This window comes from Bos indicus, chromosome 7, assembly GCF_029378745.1.
Source record: "Bos indicus isolate NIAB-ARS_2022 breed Sahiwal x Tharparkar chromosome 7, NIAB-ARS_B.indTharparkar_mat_pri_1.0, whole genome shotgun sequence".
Lineage (NCBI taxonomy): Eukaryota > Metazoa > Chordata > Mammalia > Artiodactyla > Bovidae > Bos > Bos indicus.
Window position 1 is genome coordinate 40,871,444 of NC_091766.1, and position 15,904 is coordinate 40,887,347.

At 36.6% G+C, this 15,904-nt stretch overlaps 1 protein-coding gene and 1 long non-coding RNA gene across 2 annotated transcripts in view; one reads left to right on the forward strand and one right to left on the reverse strand.

Annotated features, from left to right (window-relative positions):
* LOC139183910 (uncharacterized) overlaps positions 1-15,347 on the forward strand; it is a 58,624-nt gene extending 43,277 nt beyond the window's left edge. The window contains exon 3 of the long non-coding RNA XR_011567414.1: positions 15,209-15,347. This is a non-coding gene — a long non-coding RNA (uncharacterized lncRNA). The remainder of the gene's footprint in view (positions 1-15,208) is intronic.
* Positions 13,115-14,053, reverse strand: LOC109561018 (olfactory receptor 14L1-like). The gene has a single exon (XM_019963448.2). It carries the CDS (start codon positions 14,051-14,053, stop codon positions 13,115-13,117), a length of 939 nt encoding a protein of 312 aa, XP_019819007.2.
* Positions 15,348-15,904: the final 557 nt, after the last annotated feature.

Genomic DNA, 15,904 nt, shown 5'->3' on the forward strand with positions numbered 1-15,904 from the left:
ACACCAACAACCTCAGATATGCCGATGATACCACTCTAATGGCAGAAAGCAAGAGGAACTAAAGGGCCTCTTGATAAGGGTGAAGGTGGAGAGTGAAAAAGCCAGCTTAAAAGTAAATATTTAAAAAAAAAGTAAGATCATGGCATCTGGTCCCATTACTTCATGGCAAATAAAGAGGGAAAATGTGGAAGTAGTGACAGATTTCCTCTTCTTAGGCTGTAAGATCACTGGAGATGGTGACCGCAACCATGAAATCAGAAGACAATTGTTTCTTGGCAGGAAAGCTATAACAAACCTAGTCAGTGTGTTAAAAAACAGAGGCATTGCTCTGCCAACAAAGGTCTGTATAGTCAAAGCTATGTTCTTCCCAGTGGTCATTATGGTCATGAGAACTGAATTGTAAAGAAAGTAGAATGCCAAAGAATTGGTGCCTTTGAACTGTGGTGCTGGAGAAGACTCCTAAAAGTCCCTTGGAGAGCAAGGAGATCAAATCAGTCAATCTTAAGGGAAATAAACCCTGAATGCTCGTTGGAAGAACTGATGCTGAAGCTGAAGCTCCAGTATTTTGTTCATCTGATGTAAACAGTCAACTCATTGGAAAAGATACTGATGCTGGGAAAGATTGAGGGCAAAAGGATAAGGGGGAGCAGTCCTAATACGGCAGAGGAATAGGACAGGGAGACCACATTCTCCCAGACAAATTCATCGAAAGAACATTTGAACGCTGAGCATGCTGTCAGAGTACATCAGATACCCAGAAAGGCAGCCCATTGTCTTCGAAAGGAGATGGAGAAGTCTTGAGGATACTATAAGAATAAGAGTGAAAACCAGAGGCACGAAGCTTAAATCCAAAACCTGAGAACACCAGAGAACTCCTGACTCCAGGGAACATTAATCAATAAGAGCTCATCAAAAGCCTCCATACCTGCACTGAAACCAAGCACCACCCAAGTGCCAACAAGTTCCAGAGCAAGACATACCACACAAATTCTCCAGCAACACAGAAACATAGCCTTGAGCTTCAACATACAGGTGCCCAAAGTCACACCAAATCCACTGACATCTCAAAATGCACTACTGGACACTTCATTGCACTCCAGAGAGAAGAAATGCAGCTCAACCCACCAGAACACCAACACAAGCTTCCCTAACCAGGAAACCTTGACAAGCCACTCGTCCAACCCCACCCACAGTGAGGGACCTCCACAATAAAGAAGAACCACAAACTGCCAGAATACAGAAAGGCCACCCCAAACAGAGCAATATAAACAAGATGAAAAGGCAGAGAAATACTCAGCACGTAAAAGAACAAGATAAATGCCCACCAAACCAAACAAAAGAGGAAGAGATAGGGAATCTACCTGATAAAGAATTCAGAATAATGAAAAAAAAAAAAAAGCTAAAAAAAAAGAATTCAGAATAATGATAGTAAAAATGATCCAAAATCTTGAAAACAAAGTGGAGATACAGATAAATAGCCTGGAGACAAGGATTGAGAAGATGCAAGAAAAGTTTAACAAGGACCTAGAAGAAATAAAAAGAGTTAATCAATAATGAATAATTCAATAAATGAAATCAAAACACTCTGGAGGCAACTGACAGTAGAATAATGGAGGCAGAAGACAGGATAAGTGAGGTAGAAGATAGAATGGTGGAAATAAATGAAGCAGAGAGGAAAAAAAAAATTAAAAGAAATGAGGACAACCTCAGAGACCTCTGGGACAAAGTTAAATGCCCTAACATTCGAATCATAGGAGTCCCAGAAGAAGACAAAAAGAAAGACCATGAGAAAACACTTGAGGAGATAATAGTTGAAAACTTCCCTAAAATGGAGAAGGAAATAACTACCCAAGTTCAAGGAACCCAGAGAGTCCCAAACAGGATAAACCCAAGGTGAAACACCCCAAGACACATATTAATCAAATTAACAAAGATCAAACACAAAGAACAAATATTAAAAACAGCAAGGGAAAAACAATAAATAACACACCAGGGGATTTCCATAAGGATACCAGCTAATCTTTCAATAGAAACTCTTCAGGCCAAAGGGAATGGAAGGACATACTTAAAGTGATGAAAGGAAAAAACCTAAACCCAGATTACTGTACCAGCAAGGATCTCATTCAAATATGAAGGAGAAATCAAAAGCTTTACAGAAAAGCAAAAGCTTAGAGAATTCAGCACCACCAAACCAGCTCTTTAACAAATGCTAAAGAATCTTCTCTAGACAGGAAACACAGAAAGGGTGTATAAACTTGAACCCAAAACAACAAAGTAAATGGCAACGGGATCATACTTATCAGTAATTATCTTAAATGTAAGTGGGTTGACTGCCCCAACCAAAAGGCAAAGATGGGCTGAATGGACACAAAAACAAGACCCCTATATATGTTGTCTACAAGAGACCCACCTCAAAACAAGAGACACATACAGAATGACAGTGAAGGGCTGGAAAAAGATATTTCATGCAAATAGAGACCAAAAGAAAGCAGGAGTAGTAATACTCATATAAGATAAAATAGACTTTAAGACAAAGGCTGTGAGAAGAGACAAAGAAGGACACTACATAATGATCAAAGGATCAATCCAAGAAGTTATAACAATTATAAATATGTATGCACCCAACATAGGAGCACTGCAATATGTAAGGCAAATCCTAACCTGTATGAAAGGGGAAATTAACAATAACACAATAATAGCGGGAGACTTTAATACTCCACTCACACCTATGGATAGATCAACCTAACAGAAAATCAACAGGGAAACACAAACTGTAAATGATACAATAGACCAGATAGACTTATTGATATATATATAGGACATTTCACCCCAAAACAATGAAATTCACCTTTTCCTCAAGTGCACATGGAACCTTCTCCAGAATAGATAGCATCCTGGGCCATAAATATAACCTTGGTAAATTCAAAAAAAATTGAAATCATTCCAAGCATCTTTTCTGACCACAATGCAGTAAGATTAGATGTCAATTACAGGAGAAAAACTATTAAAAATTCCAACATATGGAGGATGAACAACACTCTGCTGAATAACCAACAAATCACAGAAGAAATCAAAAAAGAAATCAAAATATGCATAGAAATGAATGAAAATGAAAACACAACAACCCAAAACCTATGGGACATGGTAAAAGCAGTGCTAAGGGGAAGTTTCATAGCAATACAGGCTTACCTCAAGAAACAAGAAAAAAGTCAAATAAATAAGCTAACTCTACACCTAAAGCAACCACAAAAGGAAGAAATGAAGAATCCCAGGGTTAGTAGAAGGAAAGAAATCTCAAAAATTAGGGCAGAAATAATTGCAAAAGAATCAAAAGAGACCATAGCAAAAATCAACAAAGTTGAAAGCTGGTTCTTTGAGAAGATAAATACAATTGACAAATCATTAGCCAGACTCATCAAGAAACAAAGTAGAAGAATCAAATCAACAAAATTAGAAATGAAAATGGAGACATCGCAACAGACAACACAGGAATACAAAGGATCATAAGAGACTACTATCAGCAATTATATGCCAATAAAATGGACAATTTGGAAGAAACGGACAAATTCTTAGAAAAGTATAACTTTCCAAAACTGAACCAGGAAGAAATAGAAAATCTTAACAGACCCATCACAAGCATGGAAATTGAAACTGTAATCAGAAATCTTCCAGCAAACAAAAGCCCAGGACCAGACATCTTCACAGCTGAATTCTACCAAAATTTAGAAATGAGCTAACATCTATCCTACTCAAAGTCTTCTAGAAAATTGCAGAGGAAGGTAAATTTCCAAACTCATTCTATGAGGTCACCATTACCCTAATACCAAAACCAGACAAAGATGCCACAAAAAAAGAAAACTACAGGCCAATATCACTAATGAACATAGATGCAAAAATCCTCAACAAAATTCTAGCAAACAGAATCCAACAACATATTAAAAGGATCATACATCATGACCAAGTGGGCTTTATCCTAGGGATGCAAGGATTCTTCAATATCTGCAAATCAATCAACATAATACACCACATTAACGAACTGAAAAATAAAAACCATATGATTATCTCAATAGATGCAGAGAAAGCATTTGACAAAATTCAACATCCATTTATGAGAAAAACCCTCCAGAAAGCAGTCATAGAAGGAACATACCTCAACCTAATAAAAGCTATATATGACAAACCCACTCCAAACAGTATCCTCAATGGTGAAAAATTGAAAGCATTTGCCCTAAAGTCAGGAAGAAGACAAGGGTGCCCACTCTCACCACTACTGTTCAACATAGTTTTGGAAGTTTTGGCTACAGCAATCAGAGAAGAAAATGAAATAAAAGGAATCCAAATTGGAAAAGAAGTAAACTCTCACTGTTTGCAGATGACATGATCCTGTACTTAGACAACCCTAAAGACTCCACCAGAAAATTACTAGAGCTAATCAGTGAATATAGTAAAACTGCAGGATATAAAATTAACACACAGAAACCCCTTGCATTCCTATACACTAACAATGTGAAAACAGAGCAATTAAGGAAACAATTTCTTTTACCATTGCAACAAAAAGAATAAAATACTTAGGAATGTATCTACATAAAGAAACAAAAGACCTATGAATAGAAAAGGATAAAACACTGATGAAAGAAATCAAAGAGGACACAAATAGATGGAGAAATATACCATGTTCATGGATCAGAAGAGTCAATATAGTAAAAATGAGTATACTACCCAAAGTAATCTGTAGATTCAATGCAATCCTTATCAAGCTACCAATGATATTTTTTGACAGCTAGAACAAATAATTTCACAGTTTGCATGGAAATAAACAAAAAACCTCGAATAGCCAAAGCATTCTTGAGAAAGAAGAATGGAACTGGAGGAATCAACCTGCCTGACTTCAGGCTCTACTACAAAGCTACAGTCATCAAGACAGTATGGTACTGCCACAAAGACAGAAATATATATCTATGGGCCAAAATAGAAATTCTAATTTTGGAAATAGAACTAGCATACTGCCCAGTAATCCCACTGCTGGGCATATACACCGAGGAAACCAGAATTGAAAGAGACATGTGTACCCCAATGTTCATCACAGCACTGTTTACAGTAGCAAGGACATGGAAGCTACCTAGATGTCCACCAATAGACGACTGGATAAGAAAGCTGTGGTTCATATACACAATGGAATATTACTCAGCCATTAAAAAGAATACATTTGAATCAGTTCTATTGAGATGGATGAAACTGGAGCCTATTATACAGAGTGAAGTAACCAGAAAGAAAAACACCAATACAGCATACTAATGCATATATATGGAATTTAGAAAGATGATAATGATAACACTATATGTGAGACAGCAAAAGAGACACAGATGTATAGAACAGTCTTTTGGACTCTGTGGGAGAGGGTGAGAGTGGGATGATTTGGGAGAATGACATTGAAACATTTATATTATCATATGTGAAATGGATAGCCAGTTCAGGTTCAATGCATGAGATCGAGTGCTCAGGGCTGGTGCACTGGGATGACCCAGGGGGATGGGATGTGGAGGGAGGTGGGAGGGGGGTTCAAGAAGGGGAACACATGTACACCTGGGGTGAATTCATGTCAATGTATGGCAAAACCACTACAATACTGGAAAGTAATTAACCTCCAATTAAAATAAATAACTTTATATTAAAAAAAAAAAAGAAGGATAAGGGGGCATCAGAGTTTGAGATGGCTGGATGGCATCACCAATGCAATGAACATGAACCTGGGTAAACTTTGGGAATTGGTGAGCACAGAGAAGCCTGGCATGCTGCAGTTCCTAGGGTCACAAAGAGTTGTACACAACTGGGTGACTGAAAAACAACAACAACAAAAACATTAATTGCTCAGACCAACTTAAGATATTGATTAAAAATGCAGTGGGAAAATAAAAAAAAATTATTTTTAAGAAAGTTAAGTCTTATTATAGTTATCTAAATCATGACAGTAAGTTATACATGCAAGAATAATCAAACAGACAAAAGAAACAGATTAGGAAAGATAAATTTATTAAATTTCATGACTGCTTAAGCTGATCTAAATTTATCAAAAATTAACCAGAAAGTATTATTTAAAAGAGTTATGAAAAAGAAGGCCACAAAAAGTAGCCTTAACATGTGTGTAACTGAGAAGTGAACATATATACAGCATATATAAAACATTTCTAAAAAATACAAGGCAAAGACTGACAATACAACTTCAGTTCAGTTCAGTCCAGTCGCTCAGTCTTTTCCGACTCTTTCTGACCCCATGAACTGCAGCACGCCAGGCTTCCCTGTCTATCACCAGCTCCCGGAGTTCACTCAAACGCATGTGCATAGAGTTGGTAATGCCATCCAGCCATCTCATCCTCTGTCGTCCCCTTCTCCTCCTGCCCCCAATTCCTCCCAGCAGCAGAGTCTTCCAATGAGTCAACTCTTCGCCTGAGGTAGCCAAAGTATTGGAGTTTCAGCTTTAGCATCATTCTTTCCAAAGAACACCTAGGACTAATCTCCTTTAGAATGGACTGGTTGGATCTCCTTGCAGTCCAAGGGACTCTCAAGAGTCTTCACCAACACCACAGTTCAAAAGCATCAATTCTTTGATGCTCAGCTTTCTTCACAGTCCAACTCTCACATCCATACATGACCACTGGAAAAACTATAGCCTTGACTAGACGGACCTTTGTTGGCAAAGTAATGTCTCTGCTTTTGAATATGCAATCTAGGTTGGTCATAACTTTCCTTCCAAGGAGTAAGCATCTTTTAATTTCATGGCTGCAATCACCATCGGCACACTAAAAGGGTCAAATGATTTGAAGAATCATCTTACTAAAGAGAATAACCAAATGAATAATAATATGGTACTTGGATCAGTGTTGTCAGGGAAACACTAATTAAAACCCTGCAGGTGACAGCAACATTCTCATTTTGATGTAATAGATAAACATTTGATGTAATATATAACTAGTAAAACCAGTAAATTAACACAGGCTCATTTCCCAGTTGGACTTCCCCTATGGTATAGCTGTGAAGAGTCAGCTTGAAAAGCAGAAGACATGGAAGATGCAGGTTCCATCCCTGAGTCAGGAGAATCCCCTGGAGAAGGAAATGGTAACCCATTCCAGTATTCTTGTCTAGAGAATCTCATGGACAGTGAGCCTGCTGAGCTACAGTCCATAGGGTCACAAAGAGTAGGACACGACTAAAGTGACTTAGCATGCACGCATTTCCCATTTACTCATTAAATGTTCCTTTAAGATTAGGTTATGATAAATATATTTTATATTAATTTTAAGAAAAGGGAAACTGAAAGTGATCTCCCTACCTCCCTTTCCTTCTTTCCCCTCTCTTTTCTTGTTCCCTCTCATATATATTTTTTTGTTTGCTTATACAGTTATCTTTTTTCTTAATATATATATATATATTATTGAAGTATACTTGACTTATGGTGTTTCAGGTGCACAGCAAGGTGATTCAGTCATACGTGTACCTATATATTATCTTTGAGATTATTTCCCATTATAGGTTATTACAAGATTTTGACTATAGTTCCCTGTGCTATACAGTAAACCTTTGTTGCTTGTTGCACATCTATTTTTTTTTTACATTAGAAATTTAGCATTCTATTTATACTAAACCAAACAATTGAAATCAAAATGTCATAATTTTTTAGGCAAAAATTCATGTTTTATAAAATATATATATTGTCATCAATACAAGAAAGAATTAAATATGGATGCTGTTGCTGCTGCTGCTGCTAAGTTGCTTCAGTCGTATCTAACTCTGTGCAACTCCATAGACGGCAGCCCACCAGGCTCCCCCATCCCTGGGATTCTTTAGGCAAGAATATGGGAGTGGGTTGCCATTTCCTTCTCCAATGCATGAAAGTGGAAAGTCAAAGTGAAGTCACTCAGTTGTGTCTGATTCTTAGCGACCCCATGGACTGAAGCCTACCAGGCTCCTACATCCATGGGATTTTCCAGGCAAAAGTACTGGAGTGGGGTGCCATTGCCTTCTCCAAAATATGGATATGTCTAGGAGATAGACACATAAAATATATAAATATATTAAATATCAAATATTGTTGAAATTTTGAAATCTCCAAAATACTGTATAAGACATGAGAACTACTAAACTTTCCACCCTTAAAAAAATAAAGAAATATATAAGAGTGACAACACAAGGATGTTACTATGATAAAGGTGCTACTCTTCTATGAATACCACCTTAATTTTACACCTAGACTAAATACTGTAACCTTATTTGAATTTTTGTAGTACTATGCATATATCGGAGAAGGCAATGGCACCCCACTCCAGTACTTTTACCTAGAAAATCCCATGGTTGGAGGAGCCTGGTAGGCTGCAGTCCATGGGGTTGCTACAGTCGGACACGATTGAGCAACTTCACTTTCACTTTTCACTTTCATGCATTGGAGAAGGAAATGGCAACCCACTCCAGTGTTCTTGCTTGGAGAATCCCAGGGACGGGGAAGCATGGTGGGCTGCCATCTATGGGGTCGCACAGAGTCGGACACGACTAAAGTGACTCAGCAGCAGCAGCAGCATGCATATAGACTGTTCATGGGGTTCTCAAGGCAAGCCACCTGACCTGCCTCTTGAGAAACCTATATGCAGGTCAGGAAGCAACAGTTAGAACTGGACATGGAACAACAGATTGGTTCCAAATAGGAAAAGGAGTATGTCAAGGCTGTATATTGTCATCCTGCTTATTTAACTTATATGCAGAGTACATCATGAGAAACATTGGGCTGGAAGAAGCACAAGCTGGAATCAAGATTGTCGGGAAAAATATCAATAACCTCAGATATGCAGATGACACCACCCTTATGGCAGAAAGTGAAGAGGAACTAAGAAGCCTCTTGATAAGAGTGAAAGTGGAGAGTGAAAAAGTTGGCTTAAAGCTCAACATTCAGAAAACGAAGATCATGGCATCTGGTCCCATCACTTCATGGGAAACAGATCAGGAAACAGTGGAAACAGTATCAGACTTTATTTTTTGGGGCTCCAAAATCACTGCAGATGGTAACTGCAGCCATGAAATTAAAAGACACTTACTCCTTGGAAGAAAAGTTATGACCAACCTAGATAGCATATTGAAAAGCAGAGACATTTGTTTGCCAACAAAGGTCTGTCTAGTCAAGACTATGGTTTTCCCCGTGGTCATGTATGGATGTGACAGTTGGACTGTGAAGAAAGCTGAGCGCAAAGAATTGATACTTTTGAACTGTGGTGTTGGAGAAGACTCTTGAGAGTCCCTTGGACTGCAAGGAGATCCAACCAGTCCATTCTGAAGGAGATCAGTCCTGGGATTTCTTTGGAGGGAATGATGCTAAAGCTGAAACCCTAATAGTTTGGCCACTTCATGGGAAGAGTTGACTCATTGGAAAAGACTCTGATGCTGGGAGGGATTGGGGGCAGGAGGAGAAGGGGACAACAGAGGATGAGGCGGCTGGATGGCATCACCGACTCGATGAAAGTGAGTTTGAGTGAACTCCGGGAGATGGTGATGGACAGGGAGGCCTGGCGTGCTGCGATTCATGGGGTCGCAAAGAGTCGGACACGACTGAGTGACTGAATTGAACTGAACTGATGCATATATATGATCATACTTAACTACCAATAATACTACATTTCTAATAGTCATTCCCTATACTTGATCTTCCTGAGGAAATAGCTTATTTAACTCTACATCCCATCAGTTTAACCTGGGACTTGAAAATTTATATGTATTACTTTTTATGTATTAAAAATTTTAAATCAGTAAGTGGATGAAGTGTTATACACTCATTTTTTTCTTACTGTTTTCATGTTTGTGTGATTTTGATTACTCAACTGAAAGTAAAGTTTTTATAATTAAAATATCTTCCCTGCATCCAGGCAATGTAAAGTTTAATGTATTTGAGCTTAAATAAGTTTGATTTACTTTGATTTTTACCATTACTATTATCATGTATAGAACTTGATGTACCATGTTCATGGATGTACATTCTCTGATCATGCTATATAATCTTCTTAAAGTGAAATCTTGGTTCCATTCATTAGTTTTTCTTACCAAAGAGATTGCAAAGCAGATGAGCTAACAAGTTAACTTTGAATAAAAATATATAGAGAGATCATGAAGATATATTTTCTTTTTTGCCCCTTGTACTACCCTTTATCTCTCTCTAGTTAGATTAAAACTACCCATGTGGATCTGAGGAAGATGTGTAGCTGAATGGCATTATGTTCTATTCCCTGGAGAAGATAACCTATTGTACCACTGAAGCTATTGACAAAGATGAGAAAGTTTTCCTGGAGGCCTACAAGAAATAGGTTGCCAGACTAACATAGATTTCAAGATACAAAATGAAAATATGTAGCTATGAGAATCTATAAACTACAATAATCCAGTTTTTTAAAAATTAATGTTCTTATAAACATGAAATAAAAGGTGAATAAATTCAGTAAAAGTATATCTGGCAAGTTTGCTTATAATAGAACCCTTCAGAGCATGACACCTTGTCAAGCCAATTGGCATTATGACTCTGAATTTTTATTAATTATTTCTTAGGATAAAGAGCATATCATGAAATTAACGATGCTTGTTTTGTTTTGTTTTTTTCCTGTGCTTATGTTACTCAAACATGTAAACTGATATAATTTGATTCAAGCCAGATTATTTCTCCTGATGATGGCTCTATATCTCCATTTGAACACATAGTTGTAAACTAACAGTCAAATTGTTATCTCAGAAGGGGAATTAACAGACACACTTGACAGAGATCATATTAAATCTGTTGATTGCTCTATGCAGTATGACCATTTTAACAAGACTTATTCCAATCCAAGAGCCTGGGATATCTTTTGGTTTCTTTGAATCATTTTTTATTTTATTTAACATTTTATAGTTTCAGTGTATGTCTTTCACCTTCCTTCCTAGGTTTATTCCTAGGTTTTTTTTTTTCTTTTTGCTTTTTTTTGACCCAATTTTAAATGGGATTAAAAAAAATTCCCTTTCTGATACTTCATTGTTAAAAAAATGCAACATATTTCTGTATATGACTCTTGTATCCAACACATACATATGCACATATACTCACAAACTCTTTTGATTATTTTAACCAAACTTTTTACAGCTTATTATGAGAAAAGCTTTATGATTTATATAATTGTTAATGTTTTTGACAATATTATTATATATAAAGGCAACCCCTTACTGGATTGATACACAGAGCATTACGACACCATCATATGAAACATCAGTCTAGGTTGTAAATTTAGAGTAGCTCTGGAGAGGAAAACCTAGAGAAATCTGTCATATAACGATTAAATCTGTCATATAAATGATTAAATGGGTGCTGGCTTTGGGGGAAGATGTATATACAACATGAAATACAAGCCCTTTTTCATATCTCAGTTCAGTTGACTAAGGTAAGCAAAATTCAGCTCTTTCTAATAAGTTTTAAGTAGAAAGAAAAACATTAAAAATATAGAGACTATAAAAATGGGAGGAAAAGGATAAAATAGAGCTAATAAAAAAAGAAGTAAGAGAATGAGATAAGAATGGATGGAGAGAAAAGGGGAACACAAATATAAATACTGAGTTTTAAGTTTAGTATTTATATTTGTGCTCCCCTTTTCTTTTACACTGTTGGGAAAGAAAACTGGTACAGCTACTATGTACCAGTTTAGAAACCAGTGAATAGAACTGCCATATGACCCAGCAATCCCGCTGCTATACATAGACCCTGAGGAAACCAAAATTGAAAGAGACATATGTACCCCAATGTTCATTGCAGTGCTATTTACAATAGCTAGGACATGGAAGCAACCTAGATGTCCATCAGGAGATGAATAGTTAAGGAAGTGTGATACATAGACAAAAATGGAATATTACTCAGCCACAAAAAAGAATACATTTGAGTCAGTTCTAATTAGGTAAATGAACCTGGAGCCTATTTGTCAGAAAGAGAAAGACAAATGCTGTATATTAATGCATATATATGAAATTTAGAAAGACAGTACCAATGATCCTACGTGCATGGCAGCAAAGGAGGCACAGACATAAAGAACTGACTTTTGGGCTCAGTGGGAGAAGGTGAGGGTGGAATCATTTCAGAGAATAGCATTGAAACATGTGCATTACCATATGTAAACTAGATGACCACTGTGAGTTTGATGCATGAAGCAGGGCACACAAAGTCAATGCTCTGGGAAAACCCAGAGGGATAGGGTGGGGAGAAGGTGGGAGAAGGTTTCAGGATGGGAGGGACATGTATACCTGTAGACGATTTGTGTTATATATGGCAAAAATCATCATGATATTGTAATTATCCTCCAATTAAAATAAATAAATAAATTATATATATATATATATATATATATACCGTAAGAAAAGGCATCCATGAAAATAGTAAATGATATTTAGAGAATTAAAAATATATAAGTTAAACAAAAGTCGGATGATAGAATAAATAAACTTTCTCATGGCTGGCTGGAAAAAAAATTAAACTATTTTTGCTAAAGTTTCATTTTAACCAGAATGTGTGGTAAGTGATGCATAATTTGCTATTACAATCCATATGATTCTTCTTTGTGACTGATTCTTGATTATTGCCACTTAATAATTTTCTATTTTTAATGAATATATTTTAAACAGAGTTTTTTAAAATTCTTTCTTACTCTAACAGAAGAAAAAGCATTTTGATAAGAAAAATAAAATTACATTTCTTCATAATTTCTAGAATAAAATTGTAAAATATAATGCTAGGAAACAAAACATGGTGTGTAAATTTTGGAGAAATAATATAATCATGTAAAGAAATTATGATGATATTAACAAAAGAAATGAAACCATCAGAATAACCCAAACAGAATCTTTTGATATGAAATTAATGATGGAACACATTCAATACACATTGTGCTTCCTAGACAGTCCTCAGCTTCACAAAAAAATATAAAAATTCTCGGATAGGAATTGATTGCAGAATATGTAAATTTGGTACAGCTAAAGCAGGAGAGATGGCAAATATGGTAATGTTATTAGATCTAGCTCTCAATAAACGATTTCACTTACCATAGAATTTAAAGTCAGAAGAGTACTTATATATTTAGTAACAATTTACCCTCAGTATTTTGCCTAAGGCTGCCTTCATATCCTTGTTCCTCAGACTATAGATGAGAGGATTCAGGCTGGGAGGTAATACAGAGTATAATACAGACATGAAGAGATTCAGTGATGATGCAGACTTAGAATTAGTCCATAAATAATTGGCAGTACCAGAAAAGAGAAACAATATCACTACAGTGAGGTGTGGTATACAGGTAGAAAAAGTTTTAAACCTGCCTTGTGCAGATGGGATCCTCAGGACAGCTGAAAAAATGAAAACATAAGAGGCAATCAGGAAAAGAAAGCATACAAAAGCAAAAGTAAAGCTAGCAATGACAAATGCATATTCTAGAATTTGTTCTCCTGAACAAGCAAGTGTGAGCACAGAAGGAATATCACAGAAGAACTGATGTACTATGTAAGGTCCACAGAAAGGTACAGAGAATGTACCTGCAACATGAATGGATCCGTAGACACACCCACTAGCCCACGATGCTATCACCATCTGCAGACAGGTGCCTCTATTCATGGTTATCTCATAGTACAGAGGATGGCAGATGGCAACATAGCGGTCATAGGACATCACTATAAGGAGGGCATACTCTGTGCCAGCCAAAAAAATGAAAAGAAAAATTTGTGAGGCACATCCCAGGAAAGAGATGGAATAGCTTTTGGTTAGAGAGTTTATGATGGATTTGGGCACAGTGACAGAGATGTAGCAGATATCAATCAAGGACAAATTCTTTAGGAAGAAATACATGGGCGACTGGAGACGCTGGTCAGTGGTGGTGAGAATAATAATGAGGAGGTTCCCCATCAGTGCTGTCAGGTAAATCAGGAAGAAGAATGGAACATAGAGTCCTTGTAGCACCTGGTCATCAGTGAATCCCATGAGCAGAAATTCTGTTATGATGGTAGCGTTGGTTAATTTCTCAGTCATGCTGATTCTTATCTGTAAAAATAAAAACTATACTAGTAACTAGTTCATTCAAATATGGTAACATTCATCTTTACTTAACTTTTGATATGGTTTGATCCTGAGTGAGGCATAGCTCATCAGAATAACTCTGAAAATACATCGTATAGATTTCCCTTCTTATAATATTAACAGGTAGAAATTAGATTTGGAGAAGGTAATGGTACCCCACTCCAGTACTCCTCCCGCAAAATCCCATGAACGGAGGAGCCTGGTAGGCTACAGTCCATGGGTTCTCTGAGAGTCAGACACAACTGAAAGACTTCACATTCACTTTTCACTTTCATGCATTGGAGAAGGAAATGGCAACCCACTCCAGTGTTCTTGTCTGGAAAATCCCATGGATGGAGGAGCCTGGTGGGCTGCTGTCTAGGGGGTTGCACAGAGTCAGACATGACTGAAGTGACTTAGCAGCGGCAGCAGCAGAAATAAGATTGATATTAAGGAGAGCTTAGAAGAGGTGGAAAGTGAAATGAAATGCTGTTGTTTAGTTGTCTACAGAACAGAATTTTATATTTCATGTTTCAGGTATATAGCAGACAGGTGTAAAGCCTTTAGGACATATCTGTGTCAAGCAGCTAACACACTTTGCAAGTACAGGCAACAAAGAAAACAATGTTTCTCTTTCCTACTCAGAAGTTATTTTCCAAACACTGTTCTAGACCTTGAGAAAGATCAAAGTAAAAAAATACAACAAAATGTAACAAAATTAAAGAAAAAAATAATGTCAAATGAAATCAAAGATAATACAGAATATATCTGAGGCAGAATATGGGAGAAGCATACATTAGTGTGACAGTGGGATACTAGCTCCTTATTGGTATTAAATAGAAATATTCATAACAGAAATATGACACCAACATTGACATTTCCTACCATATATATATATATATTTCTTGTGCCTGCCTGCACAATTCCTTCACACTACCAGAAGAGAAGTGGCTTGTCCAGGGCCATAAAATGAATCTCTCAAAGACACCAGCTTTCATTTAAACAAAATGTGCATGCTGTTTCCTAGCCATTCAGAGACAAGCATCATCATCATACTCTAATCATTTTGGTCCTTGAAATAAGTTGTTTGGGTAATTTTCTCAACAACAATGCAAGTTTCTTTCACAGATGCAGATGACAATATTGCAGCGTCTTCCTGAGGTCAGAAGAAGAAAAGCACTTGAGTAATATACCCTTCAAATGTATCAAAATTAAGAGACTTTTCTTCCCATTCATTAGACTTGGCAATCAGACATGTAATAAAAAGAGAATATCCCAATAACCATGGTGTGATGCGGTACATTTTTCTCTTCCATTTTGCATGTGTCCTTTAAATGTGTAAGGAAAGGATAGTCATTGGTATCTGTTATCAAAAAACACTTTTATTCAAGAATAGCTGCCTGCTTCATGACCAAGGTGCTTAAATAGCTGTACAATTTGTGTATGACTGCTGTTTTAAGCTTTATCTTCAGCCTCAGCCATTGGTTTAAGTTTAATGATCTTTGTTTTCACATGAGGTTACAGTTATATAATCATGGTAGGAATTAACTAAGAGAAATGACCAAGGATTCTAATGAGAGACAGCATTTATTCCCCAATGGATTAGAAGGCAACCTTAAACCTAGAATTTAAGACTCAGGACAACTTAGAAGAGTGATTTACTTACAACTACTGGTTTTCTGTCATGAGCATATAACAACTTTATGAATACATTCAAGCTGTGTTTTCTATTTATTAATGTATTACAACATTAAGATTTCAGTGGAAAATAGAATATTTGAATTCAAGTATTGAAAATAAACCATGAATGTTGCTTTATTTTCA